Below are 18,894 nucleotides of genomic sequence, written 5' to 3'. Positions count from 1 at the left end.
CATGCCTTAGCCCCCTCTCCTGAGCAAAAAATTACTCTAGAATGTCTTAATTTCAGTCACTTAATTTTCCCTTCTCTGATGTCTTGTTTTTTCCTCATTCTTAACTCAAAACTCTAAGTTTTGCTGACTATATTCAACTTTTGACCGTATACATTTCTCTCAGTATCTCTGAGATTTTATTTTATTATCTTTTGGCTTCCATTATTGTTATGAGAAGTTGGCTGTAAGTCTAATTGTCATTTTTTTGAAGGTAATTTGTCTTTTCTTGCTGCCTGCCTTTAAGCTCTTCTCTTTTTCTTTGATTTTCTGCAGCACCATTACTATGTGGGTGTGTGTGGATTTCTTTTTATCTGTTCTGTTTGGTACAGGTTGTGCTTTATGTATATGTGTACTTGTGTCTTTCATCATCTTTCTGGAAAATTCTCAGCCTTTGTATTTTTAAATATTGCCTTCCCTTCATTATTTCTGTTTTTTATTCTGGAACTCAAAATATATGCATGTAAGAACTCTTGTTCTACTTTTAACATCTCTTAATCCTTTGTTCATATTATCATTTTATAGCTCTCTTTTGCTGTATTCTGGAAAACATTTTAAAATATATCTTCTAGTTTACCAGTTCTTTCTTTCTACCTGTGTCTAATCTACCATTTAACCTATCTATTGTGTTTTATATTATAATAACTTTTACTTTTAAAAAGCTATATTTAGTTATTTATTAAGTTTCTCTGGTAACTTTTAATAGGCTTGTCTCTTCTTAATTGCTTATTTTTAATTCCATCTTTCTTTTTAAAAATCCATATAATTTTTAAAATATTCTGTATCAGATAATTCCAAATTCTGAAGTCTTAGGGAATCTAGATCTATATTTTGTGGTGTCTGCTGACTCTCACTTATGGTATTTTTCCCCTCAAGTGAGTTTGTTTTTGTCTTTGATTGTGAGTTCATATTTGCATGAAGACACATTTTTTTTTTCCCTGAGAGGATATGCATTTGCTTCTTCTAGGTGTCAGGGGATCGAAAGAACCTCTGGCAACTTTACCCTCCTTCTAGTTTTTCCAGCCTAATATGAAGGTTCACAGTTCAGCTCTTTCAATTTGCAACTAGCCCACAGCTTGGACTCACCAATGCAGGACTTGAAGGCAAATTTTCCATATAGTTACTGCTAAAGTTTTCTTTTTTTCTCTTGAAAATTTTCCCTCATCTTGAGATCCCAGTAATGCATGGAAAATTGTTTCATGCGTGACCTACTTGTTTTATAGTGGAGGACCTTGCAGAGCATTTAGTGGACCAATTAGGACATGGACTTGTATTTGCTTTTTTGATGGAAATGCCACTAAACTAGACCTGGCTATATGTTCAAAGATATCTCCCTCAGCTTTTCCAGATCTGGCCTGAGTAATTTCTCTTGGATTACTCAGAGTCTCCCACCCAGTCTCTGTTTCTCCAACTCTACACCTTCTACTGTATCCTCTGCAATATCTCTAGACTTACTGTGTAGAGTGACCTTTTGAAAATGTGAATCTCAATGATGCCTTTTTCCCGGTGAACATCATTTAATGGCTTCCCAGCACATTCTGAGTGAAATGAAAATCTCTTAGCCTGGTACCCAGGTCTCCATCCCTCTCTCTAGCTTCTCAGGTGCCCCGTTTACCCCTTGCTCCTGTATTGCCAACCTCATAGCCTTTCCACAGAGTGTTCTCTGCCCTCTTTCAGGAAAAAACGATTTCAAGCTAGATAAAAATGATCAGTTGCCTCTGCTTGGAAGTCTATTTATTCTTCTTCTACATAGCAACTCTGCTCCAGAGGCCAATTATTTTTCAACCCACAACATTTAGTGAGACTTGAGTATTACACAAGTGTGAATGAAAAAAGAAATCCCCAAAGTCAACTTTAATATACTATATAACCAATCTATTACTGAAAAAAAATTGTGTTTAATTGCAGAAAGAAATATCCAGGGATGAAAGCTTAATTCAGTTGTGATCCTTGAAATCTGAGCTTTTTAATTAAAAAAATGAAATTATGGAATGACACTCCCTCCAATACTAACACGTTCAGACTGTCAGCCAGGCAAATGCTCAGTGTGAAGGGGTTGTTTAAGAAGTCTAATTTTTTAGCTTTCTGCAAATTTGCCAAGTGACTTAAGAACTGTGTGGGGGCCTGGGTTTTCCAAGCAGAAGCTAATCAATATATTAAATCTCAAAGTATGTTGGGTGAATTGTGTAAAAAAAAAAATCTATTTACTGAAAAAAAATGAATCAACTTTAATTTTTGTATCACATAAATAAAACATCCAATTGACTAATTAAATATGTCCCTATTCACATGGTGCAGCAGACCTACAGTGAGTAGACGGACCACCTACTGGATGAATGCAGACTCTGGAGTTGGTGAGAACGTGGGTGCATTGGGCAAGCTACTTAAATTCTGAGCCTTCTTACAAGACTGATGTGACCAATACACAAGGTAACACACGGCAAACAGGTACTATAGTACCAAACACAAACTAGAAACTTAAGCATTATTCAGAAAGACCCTCCACGCCAAAGAGTGTGTTATAAAACTGTCATTTTGTGATCTTTCTATTCAGGGCAAAATTTTTTTTTTTAATCTATAGCAAGAACTTAACTCAATGCAAATAAGTTAATGTTTCATTTACAAAAAAGTGTTTACAAAGTTACCTTTAATGAGTCAAAACCCCCAGTATTCACTAATTATCACCAATTTTACATAAAGTTCTCCTAAACAGAGTGTGTCTTGTGTGAATAATTTATTTTTCCTTCTTATAATGAAACCTCTGAGGTCTAGCTCTGCCTTCAAGATGTTAGAATATTTTCATTCAATTAACTTAAATTATGTAATGTGAAAATGAATGATGGCCAGGAGGCTGATGGCCAGTGTAATTCTGGTGAGAAATTATATTTCACACATTGGTTTATTTAGTTAGAATTTTCTTTAGGTAATAAAAATAGTGTTACATAAAAATTAGTTGTATCTAACCTCACACATTTTGCCATAAATGACTCTGGCAAATCCCACGCTCTGAGTGACAGTGACAAATCTCCCCAAAGGCAATTTTACAGTAAAATAGGGCTATCCCAGACCTGCTCAGAATGAGTTGTTCTGGATAGCTGAATGTTCCAGGTAGCTGATTTGAAAAAACAAAACACTGAACATTTCAACTATTTGGATTGGAACATTTTCTAACTGTGTCATACACTTAATTTTTTCTTAAACAGATGGCGTAAGGACTGTGATGCAAACTTTTCTTAATGACTCATTGTGACCTGGCTGTTAAGGAACCAGATCTAGAGCTTGGTATTTGAATGATTCCCTCCATGTTACTCCTGGAGTCACTTTTCTTGTGAATAACTGGCCAAAAGCACAAGGCATGGTACTTCCAGTGACCGGCCAGAGGACCTGGTTCCAGCAGGGGTACTCTCCGGGCCAGCAGAGATGAAGGTTTCAGCAGACCTTCTCTTCCTGCCATCCAGGCTGAGTCCTCCGTGGTCTGGCCTCTGCCATCCAGTGTGCAACCAGGGAAGGAACTCAGGGGACTGGTAAGGAGACACCAAGAACCATGGCCCTTGTCTTGAGCAATTTCTGTGAGTCAGTTGACTGTATTTTGCCAACCAAGCAGGGTGTCGTTCAGATTGTCCAGGTCACAAACTCACTGTTAGTGCAGGTGTGTGACAGCATTTCTCCTCTACGAGCCAACAAGCAGGGAGAGGGCGGTAAAGTCAGTAAGTTAAACCTGGCCTTAGCTGGGAGGGTATAGCTCAGTGGTAGAGTGTGTGCTTAGCATGCATGAGGTCCTGGGTTCAATCCGTAGTACCTCCATTAGAAAGAAATAAATAGCCTAATTACCTCTCCCCACAAAAAAATTTTTAAAAAGAAAAAAACTGGCCTTAGTTGCTGCTATTGCTACAATAATGTGCATCATAAATGGGAGGAGGAAGGAAATTAAAATATCTAATTTGGAAAGGGGGTCTAGGGCAGGGGTTGGCAAACTACACCTCAGAGGCCAAATCTAGCCTGCTGCCTGCTTCATATAGCCCACGATTAAGAATGATTTTTGCTTTTAATGGTTGAAAAAAATCAAAAGGCGAATATTTTGTAATGATTGAAAATGGCATGAAATTCGAATTCCAGTGTCCATAAATAAAGTTTTATTGGAATCCAGCCATATCCACTCGCTTATGTTCATCTGTGGCTGTTTTGTGCTACAACATCAGCGTTGAGTGGTTACAACAGGGACCATATGGCCCACAACGCCTAAAATATTTACTCTCTGGCATTTTTTACAGGAGAAGTTTGCTGATCACTGGTCTAGAAGAGTAAATTTTCTTTGTCTTCTGCTTAGAAATGTCTTTTTATGGACAGAGAAGTAGGGCAATTTCCATACTTATAAAAGCCCACCCACTCTTATAAATAATGGTGAGGAATTATCCCAAAATCTTATGGTGGAAATGCCAAGGGCGTATGTGTGTGTTTATGTGTACAGAAACTAAGTATTTAAAATACCTAAGTGTATTTCAGGCTGACCACCACATGTGATGCTAATTATGAACATAAATTATTCTTGTAAAAGGATAATATTTATTAAATTATGTCAGTAATTTAAACAACGTATCTCAATTTTTGTAACCTTTCCCCTTAGCCAGCCAAGGGCCGCCATTTACCTCAGGGTATTCAAAATTTGTTAAAACAGGGAGGAAAAAAAAAAAGAGAGAGAGAGAGAGAGAAAAGGTCAATGGACAGGTTTAGACTACAAATATGGGATTTTCCTTTCTTTTTGTTTTTTTGTGGGGGAGGTAATTAGGTTTATTTTTTGATGAGGCCCTGGGTATTGAACCCAGGCCCTTGTGCATGCTGAACATGTGCTCTACCACTTGAGCTATACCTTCCCCCTGGGGTTTTCCTTTTTTAAGTCCGAAGAGAGACAATGGTCTTGAGAATCTTGAGGATTTTCTAAACTCTTTAAGCTCTCCTTTCCTTATTAAGGGTGGTGCCTGTGTGACTTCAGGTTTATAGGTAAGTCACTGGTAGAAATAACTCAGTAAATGATGTAAGGGAAGACCCCGACCCCGGGGGGAAAAGGGAAAGCATGCTCCCTGGAGTCCCAGGGGAGAGTGGGTAGCAGTGGGGAACACATTTAAGAAGCAGTTGGTGACACAAGTGTGTTCTGGCTGCTCCTTTCCAAGCCCAAATCCCAGAGGAAACAGGGAGATGGAAAGGTGTCAGAAAATTCAAGGTGAAGTCAAGAGCAGTGTGGGGTTTGCCCCTTCTCTGTTTGGGGGAGACAGCCATGATGTGTGGTCTCGCTCCAGTGTGAAAAGCCAGTTAAAATGGCAGTGTGGGTGAACAGGCAGGGAGAGAGAGAGATTGAGTCAGCATTCTGGAACCTCTCCTGGCTCCTGTGTATTGTGGAGGGATCTGAAAGGCTCCTTATGCTGGGGAAACAACCATGGGAAACACGACGCTGGCTGGCAGGGTTGCTGTGTTGAGGGTGATTTACCCCGTTGCCAAGGACCAGGGATCCACTGCCTGAGACAGCTAGACCTGAGGAGGGGGTGTGGTCAGGGAAGGATAGAGAGATTCACAGCACGTGAGAGCCACGGTTGGGCCAGGCAAGGGAGAAGAAATCATGTGCTTGCCAACCACAGGCTTCTTCAGTGGACCAATGCCCCTGGGAAAGGTAACAGAGAAGATCTGGAGGACAGCGTGTGCTTTCCAGATCCTCTCTCCTGCCCTTGCAAGCTGAGGTAAGCTGCTTGTCTCCTCCACCCCTTATAGCCCAGGGGCCAAAAGGGCCCTGAGGAAGAGATGAATTACAACTAACTGAATTCGTAACTCAGAGGAAGCAGCCTTGAACTAGAAGAACCCAATACCTTTCATTACCTACTTTAATTCCATGCATGACTCCCACCCATCCTTCCCACACGTGTGCATCTAGCAAGGTCAGGACCGAAGTATCAGTTATGGACAATGGGCAGCTACCTTTCCTTAGAACACAGGAATAGTCGTGTGCTAAATATTTGGACTCCTCTGCTTTTTTCAGCCTTGTGATGCAGTTTTGTTCTAAGCAGTGACTTTCAAATGTCTGGATCACGACCCTCAGTAAAAAATGTTATTTCATATCACTATCCAGAACATATATGCTTATACATATACCTGAAATAAAATGTTGTGAAATCAAACCTACCTTTACTGTGGGGATGTACTCTCTATTTTATATTCTATTCTATCTTTTAACAAATGTCATTTATGCATCGGTAAATTGATTTCATGACCCACCCAATATGTTGTGACCTACAGCTTGAAATATACTGTCCTAAAGGCCTAATGAGGTAAAGAAAACATTTGTCCCTTCACAGTTTAGCTACAGTTGCTGTGCTTTCATATAGTTCTGTTTTGATAACTTTACTGCCCCCTCCATTGCAGGCAGCATTCAGTTATTAAAGCTGACCCCATCATATTTACTGTAGTAGTCAAGATGTTTTCAGTTATCTGTGATCAAAACCCAACCTAAACTGGCTTCAGGCAAAAGTGAATGTATTGTCTCATGTAACAGAGAAGACCAGGTTAGGGCAAGCTTCAGGCACAGCTGGATCTAGGGACTCAAACATTTTAGTATCTCCCTTTGATTCTTCTCTTGCCTCTATGAGCTAGCCTTATTCTAGTTAGGCCTACTCTACAAGTAAAGGATCATATGTTTGACTACCCCAAGCAAACAGGTCCACCATCACAATCTACAAAGAAGAGAAGCCCTCCACAAATCCCATTGAAGGACTCTGATTGGCCATGCTTGAATCACGTGCACATCCCTGAACCAGTCACAAAGTCCAGGGAGAGAGGAATTCTTGTTGCTTCCCTTAGGTCTCGTGCCCAACCCTTGGCCAGGAGTGGAATGCCATGATTGACAGTCCCTCCAGGCTCACATGGAAGCGAGGGAAGTAGGGTACTCTTATTAGAATGAGGGGAGGAATTCTCAGGCCAAGAGAAAAATCAAGAGAGATAAACAGAGTAGATTGATGTAGAAAGATAGGTTCTGTGTAAGGGCATAAACCACTTTCTTATCAATACAGTAAGCTAAATTTAGTACTAGACTTTGTAACTTTTTATGCCTTCTTAGGAAGATAAGCCTGCCTGGGGAGGTGGAGCAGGCAGTGAAGATTATTTCCTGGATTTCCCCTGTCTTCAAGAAAGCTGAGGTTGCCAAATAGTTAAGTTCTAGATGGAAGAGGCTAAATGACACATAAACTAAAGAAGTATTAGATCCTAGTTTTTTTATATACCAAATTGGAATAGCCATGCAGACAGCTGCAAATGTCGTCTCTACTTTCAAGCCCCGTTCACATGGAGAAGCCAAAAATAGATGCCAAAGATAAGGTTTCTTCTTGTCCTTGGATACAAAAAGTGTTTAAAGAAATTTAAAGTGTAGTGATTTTATAGAATGAATGGTTGCACAAAATCAGATGATTAACTAGACAAGGCAGAAAGAATTCCAAAGCCCAGTTCTGAGGACAGGATGAGGGGCACATTCTGAAGATGACACTGCTGGGCCCTTTGCTGCAGGAGTGTGTAACACTGAGTTCATTTTCCATGCTGAGTATTTGCGTCTGTCACATCCATGTTCTCTGGCTGATGCCCTCAGACAACACACAGCAGGTGTTTGCAAGCCAAGTTCAAGTGTGCATTCTGTATTCCTGAGACAGAAGAAACTTAGTTGACCCACAGGTGTAGAAATGAGGACCTTTACCTCATTGGCCCCTTATGTTACCAACAGCGCTAACAAAATACAGGCTATTTGAAAAAAGAAAAAACTTAAAAGATGCCTTTGACAGCAATTGTATAGCAGCTTTCAAAAGAAATCCATATGATTTACAAACTAGAAGGGTGACTTAAAAATTTTCAAAACATTCTGTGTGGCTGGTAAGGGTGAGAAGGGGAGTAAGAAGACAGAAATAAGACAAGAACCCTCTGTGTTTTCTTTCTCCTCTGTAAACCTCTCCCCCACCAAAAGAACACATGGCCCTTGAGCAGCGACTTACCATTTTTCCAGGGTCAGTTCACTTTCTGTGCTGCTCTAAACCCTGCTGAAAGCCAGCTCCTCCGGGAGCCCCAGGAATTGGGGCTGGCCTCTCTTCAGTCTGCAAGCACTCAGAAGGAAATGCCCCTTGCTGAGAAAGGGGTGGCGTTGGGGGCGGGGGTAGGAATCCATCTACTGTCAAGGAAGTTTCAATTAAATACGGATACCAATTAATTTAATTTATATTTCTGCATGAAAAATATCATTCTATTATACAGGCACTGGAAGGATGCCAGGAACCCAGGTTAATAAATTACATGTCTACTGACATAATATGGAATCGCAGACTAATCGGATACTTATTAAATGCCCACCTGTGCTTGGGGCTACACCTTGTAGAAATCCAGCTGAAATAAGGTCTGTATGGCAGGGCTTGTCCCTACACTGTGATCACCTGACACCCACCCTTATCCCCCTCTGCTCCTAGCTTTGGGGCATGTCTCCAGAGAACAGCTCTAGAAAAGAATAATCAATATTCAATTGCCAGTGGTTATGAATAGGCACATTGAATGAATAAGGGAATGAATGATGGAGAATTGTAAATAATCCATGCAAATTAATCAGGGCATGGGCCTATATTGGTTAGCAGGAAACTTGCCATGATTATTTAAATATAGATTCAAACCAGCTGGTGGTAGGTAATACCTACTGTTTCTGAAGCCCCAACTCTGAGCCAGACTTGTTACATGTTTTATTTTGAATCCTTATAACAATCCTTCAAGGTAGGGAAGGATTGTTCCCACTGCCCTTATTTTAGAGACAGGGAAGCTGAGGTTCAGTTAGCGGAAATGACCTTGCTCAAGTTCACGTGATCAGAAAGAGGCACACTCAAACCCAGACTTGTCTGATTCAGACCTGGAATACTCTTTCTGTTGTGCTGGCTGGTTTTCTCTGTGTCCTAGCTCTGCTCTCCTGGACAAGTGTCACCACTGTCTCCATGGGGAATTGGCTGGTGACTGCCTTGTTCTCGCAGTGCTGACACTCTGGACAGTTCCAATTAGATCACCAGGAGTTGACTCTACAAATACCCCGTGTCCTGGAAATTCACCCTGCTCTCCACTGGTTCAGCTCCCAGATATTTACTTGCTGCAGCTCTGTATGGTAGCAAAATAATGTCACTCAATTGTCACAAATCCTCAGCCAGTCATCTATGAAGTCAGTTATTTACTCAGCATTTACCAAGCACTCACTATGTACCAGGTGCTCTGTGAGGTCCCACGATGCAATAATGAAAAAGGTCAAACTGATGGGGAAGATAGATGCCCTATCTTACCCTACCCTGTATTACCATGAGGTGTGGTAGATGCTTGGAATTACGGATGGAAAACATTCATCTCATCATTTATTCATCATTCACTTATTCTCTCTATGACTATTTATTTACTGAGACCCTAGGATGTGCTGGGCAATGGGCCCACTCTACCATGTGCGAGCCAGGGTACCAGTGGAGGACACTGACCTGAATCTGCCCGTTCCTGACTCCATCTTGCAGGGGCCTCTCATGTTCATGTGTGGACACCCTCACCTGCGTTTACAAGTTTATAACCATGTCTCCCCAGAACCACTTATGACCTGGAAGAAGTTTTTTCAACTCCTAGAAACCAGCTTGGGTCTATCTGAGCAGGGATTGCTGGGGTCCCAAGGCCCAGAGACTTGTAAAGAAAGGGAGGAAATGGGCTTTGGGTGGGCACAGCCCATTGGCTCTATTCATTCATTCCCCTGTGAGTGTGGGCAAAGGCCGCGGAGGCCCAGAGGGATGCAAAGATGGTCCTCAGACCAGCAGTTTCTACATCACCTGGGAGCTTGTGGTTAATGCAGAATCCCAGGCCCCTCCACAGACCCTGGGAACCTAAGTGTGCATCTTAACACCCCAGGTGATTCGTATAAACGTTATGGTTTGAGAAACACTGCTCTAAGGGCCCTATGTCTAATCGCCTCTTTACAAACCAAGAGTCCAAGGCTAAAGAACAGGACAAGGGGAGGGGCACAGCTCGGGGCAGGGCTGCCGGGGTCTGGGAGTACACTTCTGGGCACCTGGCTATTCTCTACGGGCAACTATGCACCAAAGCAAATTTGAGAAAATATGCCTTTCCAGTAACTCAGATTAACAGGGTCCGGGATTAAGAGATTTGTAGTGAGTGATCCAAGGAAGAGAAGAAGTCCACCAAGTCATGAGCAGAAAGTAATTCAAGGAAGGTTAGTGAGTGATAATACATCTTTCCAGGAAGAAACCTGAGGGAGGGTTGAGAAACTTTTGGTTTTCTATTTAATTTCTGGATCCAGAGCACATGAGCTGGAGGGGATTCCCATAGCCAAAGTGAATTGTCCTTTTTTATTGATTTATTTTTTCACTTCTGCATTCCTTTGGCCTTTTCTTCTTCTTTCCTTAGTACATTTTAGGTCCCAGCCCTTTCTGATGTATTCATTTTGCCTTGTTTTCCCTTACTTCTCTGCATTTGCCTTTCTCAAATCTTTCACTCTGCTCCAAAGAACATAAAACAAAGAGATGTGAACGAGACTAGGTTGCAAAATATGGTCTGGGGTCAGTTTCATGCTGCTAACGATTCCTTTCTATTAAAAATAAAAAAATTTAAATATGTAATTTTAATTCATACATTAAAAATAGAAAGAATTGCATTTTGATTTTGAAAGTGTCCTTCACCCAGTTACAATGATCAACATATTCTCAATTGGGTTTCAGCTTCTCTGTTCCATCTTCACATCTCTATTTCTCTTCTACCTTTTATTTCTCCCCTCCCTTCCTTCCTTTAGTCCTTCCTTCCATCGTCCCTCCTACCTCTCTCTCCTCTCCTCTATTCTATCTCCTCCTCCGTCTTTCTCTCCCTTTCTCCCCTCCCCCATCTTTCTCTAGCGTTTATTAAAGCAAATCCCAGACATCATATCATTTAACTCATTTCCTATAGCATTTCCCAAAGGCAGGGAGGGCCACAAGGGAACGTAAGCTGAGGAAATGATCTCTTATGATTGTGTTCTTCACCAAAATATGGAATTTATGTTAGAGATAAGGAAAAATATAGAATTTCTAAAACCTCTACATAATACCCCAGGTGGTGCAGATTTTATTTTCCGTCTCCACGTCCTCTCTCTAGAGTCTTTGAGGGGGGTCTATGAGAACTTTTAAATCTTCCTTTACTATTAAAGTAGTAATAGAATAACAGCAACTTTGGATGTTTATAAATTTAAAAAGAATATATTCTCTTTCTGTTTGCAAAGAGCATTCTGGGAGCATAACTTTAGCAGTAAAAAATTGTCAGTGCAAAATTTATAGAGATCTTCTATGACAAGAAACCAAACACATTTTCTCCCTACGGAAACCCCCCTGAGCTGATTGTTGTAATGGTTTAAAGGCGCTTTGGATCAGGATCTAGATAGGAAAGCATGGTGTACCATTGCTTTAATGTCCACACACATCAGAGCTAAGGAGTACCAAGTAGTCTGGAGGTTCGGTTATTTTCCATTAGTAAATATTCAACTAAATTTCAGTAAAATGCCTTCTAAGTAAGTCAAATGGACAGGGGCTTTGAATGAGGGAATTAATTATAGCTAGTGTCCCAAGGAAAAGAACCCCACTGTGGCATGGAGAATGTAATTAATGGGAGGTAAGTGCCAACAAATCACTCCCTAAAATATTAATGCTATCAAAGAACAGCTGGATAATGAGAGAAACTTGACCCTTGGGGGACTGGCAGAGGTTGCTGTTGCTCCTGCAGAACTTTATGCAGTTGTGATGTCATGGATTTCCTCTAAATTTAACAAAAAAATATTAAGAGGTGTGGTTCTGGGAAAGTTATTAGCAGCAAACATGTCTTTGGAGTTTTATCATCTTACTATGATCATTATATCTCACTGTTGCTGTGGTTCTACGTGACTTTCCCCCTTAATTGCTCAGGATTTATATAATCCAAACAACACCCCTTAAAAAAAAACTCTTTAAGTCTGGACTTTTCTTTCTTTCTTTCTTTCTTTCTTTCTTTCTTTCTTTCTTTCTTTCTTTCTTTCTTCCTTTCTTTCTTTGTTTCTTTCTTTCCTTTCTTTCTTTCCTTTCTTTCTTTCCTTTCTTTCTTTCTTTCTTTCGTAAAAACACAGTACATAAGAATTTCTGCAAAAATAATTTCCCATGTGCGTAATGTAAGTCCTTTAAGTCAAGAAAAACTCTCTCGTTTGTTTGTGGATAAAAGCCTAAACTTCATTTGATTTTACTTAATAGCATATTATTGTCCAAAGAAATATTTAAGAAAGCAATGAAGTTAAATACTTGCACAGTCCTACTTAACATATAACAACATTTGGGGGCATATTTTTGCATTATCATAACTAAATACTCATCCCAGTATTTAAACCCAGAAGTCAGAAGTGATTCTTTACTTGGAATATACTTTAAGTTACATTTTAAAACAGAAACCGTTTCATTCAGAGTTTTTAAAAAAAAAAAACTTCTGTGAACCGACTCGGACCCTCAGGGAGCCGCGGGCGTGGCGTGGTGAATGCTTTTGACCGCACATTTTTTCCGGCTGGTGCGCAGCAAACTTTGTCTTCTGTTTCACTCGACTTGCCAACATCTAAATCAGTGACACGGGCATTCAGTGTATCTGACAAATGGGTTGAGATACGCGGAACATATTTGCACATACCAATAAACGGTGAGAGGAAGTTCAGGATGCTGTAAAAAGAAACCTAGAGTTTAGCCCAGGTTTCACAGAGCGCCAGTTTCGTAAGGCACTTACGCCGCTAAAGGAGCAATGCCCCTGAAAATAGCACACAGGGGACACATCATTTAAATAAATGTGTTTCTTTGCCCTAACCCAAGTTCAGATCTGCTCTGTTATCATTAATTTTGTTCTTTTATTTCCTTTGCGGGCGCAAACGGAGGAGGCGTGCTCTTTGAGGTTTTGCGAGCTGCCCTCGGCAGGCAGAGGTGACACGCGATTCTTCACCCTGCGGCGCGCAGGTTGCGGTGACCGGGGAAAGAGTGCGGGTGTGTGTGCATTTGTAAGAATGTGCTGTTCCTTCTAGAAGAAGTGGAAACTTAGGTGGCAAACTCGGTGTAAAGGTTGGCGGGCCTTAAATATCATGTTTTCCGTCCTGAACCCTTAGGAAAGGGGTCCCAAGAACGAGTCTAGCCGGATCGGTGAAACAGGCGACAGATGATTCGACAAACCTCATTCACCGCGCTCGTTTTTTATTACATCCCTAAGAAGCAAAACCCTGGTCTCCACCCGCGCGCCAACGGGCGTGGATAGACGGAGAGACCCGCCGGCCCTCGCCGTCTCTCTGGGGAGTTTGCTGGGCTGTGCGAAAGCTGAGGTGTGCGGGGTGGCCCGGGAAGGGCGGAGGAGGGCGCGCGAACCAGAAGGCGCACAGGACACGCAGCCCCGCCGCGCAGCCCAGCGGCGCTCACTGTGATTAGCTCCGGCGCGCGACCCGGGAGGCGGACTCTCTATTAACCCTCGCTGTCTCCCCCTCCCTCTTTCTTTTTAAAGGACGCCGTGGAAGCAGAGCTGTCAGCAACCGGGAGGCCGTTTGTACTTGGCCGCGGCCAGGCTGACTCCTGCTCCCGTGACAGATAGGGGCGGGGGCTGAGGGGCCGCCTGTCCCGGGGACCCGCACGTGGGCATCTCACTTTCTCCTGCCTTCGGGCTCCACCAGCGAGCTGCGCGGCCCAGGAGTTGCCAGCTTCCGTCGCGATGGCTCCCGTGAGGGGTGGGGGGGGAGGTGGCCGAGGTCTGGGCGCGCCCCTCTTGTCAGGAGCGTTATGAGCCAGGCAAAGGGCGGCAGCAGCAGCCCCGGCCGCAGCCTCTGCCAGCGCCTCCCGCTGGCCCTCGCCGACTCGCCCCCGCGCACCATGCCGACCCACGGCCGGTGGAGCCCGCCGCGCAGCCCCTGCCGCCTCCCTGGCCACCGCTGACCCTCGCGGGAGTGGCCTTGGTCGCCAGAGCAGCCGCCCAGGCCGCGCCCCGGGGGAGGCGGAACCGCGGGGCGCCCGGAGCCCCGGCTCAGCCCTTCGATCGCCAGCCGCGTCCCACTCTGGGCCGCCCAGCGCGCCCGCGGCGATGGGGGCGCTGCTTGCGCTCTGCCTCCTCCTGGGCTGGCTGCGCGGGGGCCCGGCGGGCGCGCAGCAATCCGGAGAGTACTGCCACGGCTGGGTGGACGTGCAGGGAAACTATCACGAGGGCTTCCAGTGCCCGGAGGACTTCGACACGCTGGACGCCACCATCTGCTGCGGCTCCTGCGCGCTGCGCTACTGCTGCGCCGCAGCCGACGCCAGACTGGAGCAGGGCGGCTGTACCAACGACCGCGGCGAGCTGGAGCACCCGGGCATCACGGCGCGTGAGTGCGGGCCTTCTCGGGGCGGACCCTGCCGGGTCGCCGGGGCTGTGGTGTGTGCGGGCCCATGTGCGCACGGACAGGCGTGCGGGCCTTCCTGGTTCTGCGCAAAGGGGAGGCTGGGGGTGGGAGGATCAAGGGAAGAGTGGGTGGTCGCGTTTCAGGTCAGGGGCCCTATTCCTTTGCAGTCCCGATTCCCGCCACACACAGTCTCCGCGGGTCTGCCCAAGGGAAAGTTTGCAAGGGTCAGCGAGGACCGCGGGGCGTGCACCGCGTGACCCCGGGGAAGACAGCCGGAGCCAGGGGCGTTCGGAACCCTGCAGAGAAGGGCTGTAGGGGCAGCTACAGGCTTGGGTGTTCAGGAGCAGTGAGGGCGTCCCATTGAGCGCCCTGGGAGCTCGGGAGGTTTTGAGAAGTGCCGATGGCACAGGGAGCGCAACTTTTGGGGGCGCGGTCATCTGTAGCCCCGCGGGGGTAAAAAATTTCTGCCACTTTTCTTCTTTTTCTGGTGGCCTTTTGGTAGCGTTTCTAAACCACTGCCCCATTCTCCCGACTTCCTTTCATTTTTCTCTGCATCGAATTACCCTCTCCGGCCCACCCCCTATTGTCACGCTTTTCAGAAATGCCCAGGTCCTCAAGGTGGAGATTTAGAAGCCAGGGTCGCAGGGGCTTCCCCGCCCCCTATTCTCACGTCGGAAAACACGGGTCAAATTTCCGCTCACTTCAGAGCGGAATAAATCATGACCCCAGCAGAGAAACTTTACACCTTAAAAAAAGAAAAAATGCTTTCCACCTGAATCGGAACATCAGGGAAACCCTTTAGAGCTCGAGGCGACAGTTTTACGGCCGGGAAACCGGAGGAGCGGGCGGAGCTAAGAGTCGCGACACCCCAGAACTCCGGAGAGGAGGTCTAAAGCCGGCCAAGACGGTCCCCGGGAAATAAAGAGGCTGAAGAGATAATTAATGGTCCTGGAGCCCCGGACCCCCTGAGACTGACAACCCAGAGGAAAGGGGAGCCTGCCCTTCCTTAGACCTCCAAGGAATTCAACTTTGGAGGGAAAGTACCAATCTAGAGGATTAGGGTAGGGTATCTGGAGAAAAGATGCTCAGTGGGAAGGAGGGCCGCCTGGCCTGTCAGGAAAATACAGACTCTGCCTTGTGGCTTGACTCCACTCACCCCGGGGGAACCCGGTGCCCTCTGCGGAGTGAGTGTTAAGTACCCAGCCGACTGCGGGGACTCCTTCCAGGCCTCCTTGCTCTGCTCTGCTGCCCAGCCCAGTGGAAGAGGGGGCAGTCTCGGCGGTCACCCAGGCTGGGATCTGCCCAGTCTCAGGGACTGTGCCGCTCTTGCTGGCCAGCTTGTAGCCCTGGGCCAGTTACTTAATTGCTCCGGGCCTCTTCTTGACTCTAACATGGGCATATTGCTGTCAGAGGGGTTAAGCTGTGGATTAAATGAATGCATGAAGGCTTAGTAAGGTGCTGGCTAAGTAGGCACTTTGGACTTGCTTTCCACAGGGACTACTAAACGTGGCCGAATGGGTGGTCTGCTGAAGAGCTTACCCATAGGAGCCCACAGATCTTGGCGTGGGTAGTTACCTGTCACTCACTGCCTGTGTGTCTTTGGGAAAGTTAACAACCCTCCAATATGTTTCCACATCTGGAAAATGGAGAGTTATCATCCAGCTAATACCATCATGCTATCCCACCTCCCCAGGTCTCCATGGACCCCACAATAAATACGGAAGAGCCAGGCACTTGGTAGGGCCTTAGTAAGTGCAGGTTTCTCCCTTCTACCTCTAAGCTGGAGGTTGCATCCAGTGGTGGCTCTATTTGACAGGAGACACACCTGAAGGGTTGCCCAGGTGGGGCTTTGGAGTGGGAGATTTTATGTCTGCTCTGAAGAGAGAGAAGGAAACTGAGGTTTACTCTGAGGGATGCTCTCACAGAAAGTCTGGGCCGCCAACACCAATAGCTGCGTCGTGGTCTGAGGTTCAGCCTGACCTTTCAGAGTTGGTGGGAACCAGAGGCTGAGGTGTGGCAGCTGGAGTGGCGTCCCAAATCGTTTCTAAAAAGAGGCATCCAGAGATGAGAGGCACTTTGTGATGCAGTAGGAGACACAGTTAATTGGGACACACTACAGAGTTCTTAATACTGTTCTTTCTGTAGTCTTGTAAATTCCTGGGGGTCTCATTTAGCAGGCCTGGTTTTGTTGCTTAGATTGGAGATTCTTGGAGAGGAGATGGATTTCCAGCGTCAGAGCCCTAAGTGGCCCACCTCGTGATAAAACTACTAAAACCCGCATTGAAAGCCAGTGTTACAGTAACCCCCAAACTCATCCTTTCCCTCCCGCCAGTGCAGGAACAGGAGGGTAGATTCTGTTCCTTCTGACTTGCAGATGTGCAACATGATGGCTAATTGCTAACAGAGTCTACAGTATCAGTTTGCTCCCTCCCTGCTAGGAGCAAGAATATTCCATCAATATCACTTATATGTGGAGTCTAAAAAAGGACACAAGTGAACTTATTTACAAAATAGAAATGGACTCACAGACATAGAAAACAAACTTACAAACAAAGGGGAATGAGGGGGAGGGATAAATTTGGAGTTTGGGATTCGAAGAAACACAATACTATATATAAAACAGATAAACAAGACCTGCTGTACAGCACAGGGGAACTATATTCAATATCTTGTAATAACCTATAATGGAAAAGAAGCTGAAACAGAATAGATATATATGTATAACTGAACCACTTTGCTGTACATCTGAAACATCATAAATCATTACAATTTAAAAGAAAGTTAAAAAAAAAAAAAGAATATTCCATCATCACAGTTTGCACTTCAGAGGTTACCAGTAACAAGCTCTGAGAAGCTGGGCTGACAAGCGTGTTAATACCAACCTTCCACCTTCCTCCCTTAAGCACTCCGGACTTTGGGAGACTCTTGTCCAAGCATCTGTGCATGTCTGTTTTTGCCTTTTAGAGCCGGTCTACGTCCCCTTCCTGATTGTCGGCTCCATCTTCATTGCCTTCATCATCCTGGGCTCTTTGGTGGCTATTTATTGCTGCACCTGCTTGAGACCCAAGGAGCCCTCACAGCAGCCAATCCGCTTCTCGCTCCGCAGCTATCAGACAGAGACCCTGCCCATGATCTTGACCTCCACGAGCCTCAGGGCACCTTCCAGGCAGTCCAGCACGGCCACCAGCTCCAGCTCCACAGGAGGCTCCATCCGAAGGTTCTCCTTTGCCAGGGCGGAGCCAGGCTGCCTGGTGCCCTCACCGCCCCCGCCTTACACCACAGGCCACCCCATCCACCTGACCCAGCCATCGGGTTTCCTGGTGTCGCCCCAGTACTTCGCTTACCCGCTCCAGCAGGAGCCCCCGCTGACTGGAAAGAGCTGTCCAGACTTCAGTTCCAGTTGACAGGCCACCGCTACAGATCTGCCACCTGGTACAATGACAGACCAGTGGGGCACTGCTGCCATTGCCACCAGGATTTCTGAGGAAATTTCCCTTGAACCCAGCAACATCCTGGAGGAAAGAACAAGGAAAACATAGCACTTCTTGTCTTAAGATTCCTGTGTTCAGTCACAGAATGACTGTGTTAGATAATTGCTTTCTGGCTTTGAAAACAAGATGATTATTACATTTCAATTTATGCAACTTTTATTCAGAATATGCAGCAGTCGACTTTAAAGTTACAAATTGGCTGAAGATGTTTTATTGGACAACTCAGCTATACTGCTTAGAAAAGGTCTACGTGTTTTTTCATTATAAGTTGTTTAGTGAGCGATAATACAAATACATACATAAATAAGCAAAGAAAAATGCCTGATTGTAATGATTGAAGGTTCACTAAAAAAATTAACTACTAAGTAAACTGTGGGGACAGTGAACAACCAATTTATGATTTGGAAAGCAACCTAACCATGAATAATATTAGCATCATGAGAACAATTACTTTTTAAATTAATAACTAAATTTTGTTTAAGATATAAAAGCCTTTTCAGAATACAAGATTTAAATAACCACATGAGGAGTTTAACACAAAATATTTACCCAGATATTCATTATAACAGAGATCTTATGTAAAAGCATTTCTCCCACCCACCCAAGGGAATATTTATTGCAGACTTTTTTGTTCAGCAACATTTAGTGTTTAAATGAAAGTTGGACAGTCAGGTCTTAAAACATTTACTTGTAAAATGAGTTATGTACAAATGTAAAGAATTGTAATTTAATGTATTTACCACATTGACGGTACTAATTATTTAGTAGTCACACTGTAATTTTTTATGTTAATAATAACTGTGGAATTCAAAGTCCAGCTTTGGCTATAATCATCTAATATTATGTAGCTTGAATGCCACTGAATGCCATGTCTGATGACTAAATATTTGGGCACATATTTCCTGCTGGGTTAGAATAAATAAAATACTTTATGTTTTCGTGAAA

At 44.4% G+C, this 18,894-nt stretch overlaps 1 protein-coding gene and 1 long non-coding RNA gene across 3 annotated transcripts in view; one reads left to right on the top strand and one right to left on the bottom strand.

Annotated features, from left to right (window-relative positions):
* Positions 1–17,475, bottom strand: part of LOC141574233 (uncharacterized) — a 27,388-nt gene extending 9,913 nt beyond the window's left edge. The window contains exons 1-3 of one of the 2 annotated variants that reach the window (XR_012501108.1): positions 17,341–17,475; positions 8,055–8,227; positions 7,228–7,709 (exon numbers count right to left, since the gene is read on the bottom strand). This is a non-coding gene — a long non-coding RNA (uncharacterized LOC141574233). Of the gene's footprint in view, positions 1–7,227; positions 7,710–8,054; positions 8,228–17,340 lie in introns of those variants that run through there. The other variant, XR_012501107.1, reaches the window with a different exon arrangement.
* On the top strand, positions 12,948–18,894 carry SHISA3 (shisa family member 3). Its single transcript, XM_074348567.1, has 3 exons — positions 12,948–13,417; positions 13,594–14,440; positions 17,423–18,894. Exons 2-3 carry the CDS (start codon positions 14,164–14,166, stop codon positions 17,860–17,862), a joined length of 717 nt encoding a protein of 238 aa, XP_074204668.1. The 5' UTR covers positions 12,948–13,417; positions 13,594–14,163; the 3' UTR covers positions 17,863–18,894.

This window comes from Camelus bactrianus, chromosome 2 (assembly GCF_048773025.1).
Source record: "Camelus bactrianus isolate YW-2024 breed Bactrian camel chromosome 2, ASM4877302v1, whole genome shotgun sequence".
NCBI lineage: Eukaryota > Metazoa > Chordata > Mammalia > Artiodactyla > Camelidae > Camelus > Camelus bactrianus.
This window is presented reverse-complemented; position numbering and strand designations above follow the sequence as displayed.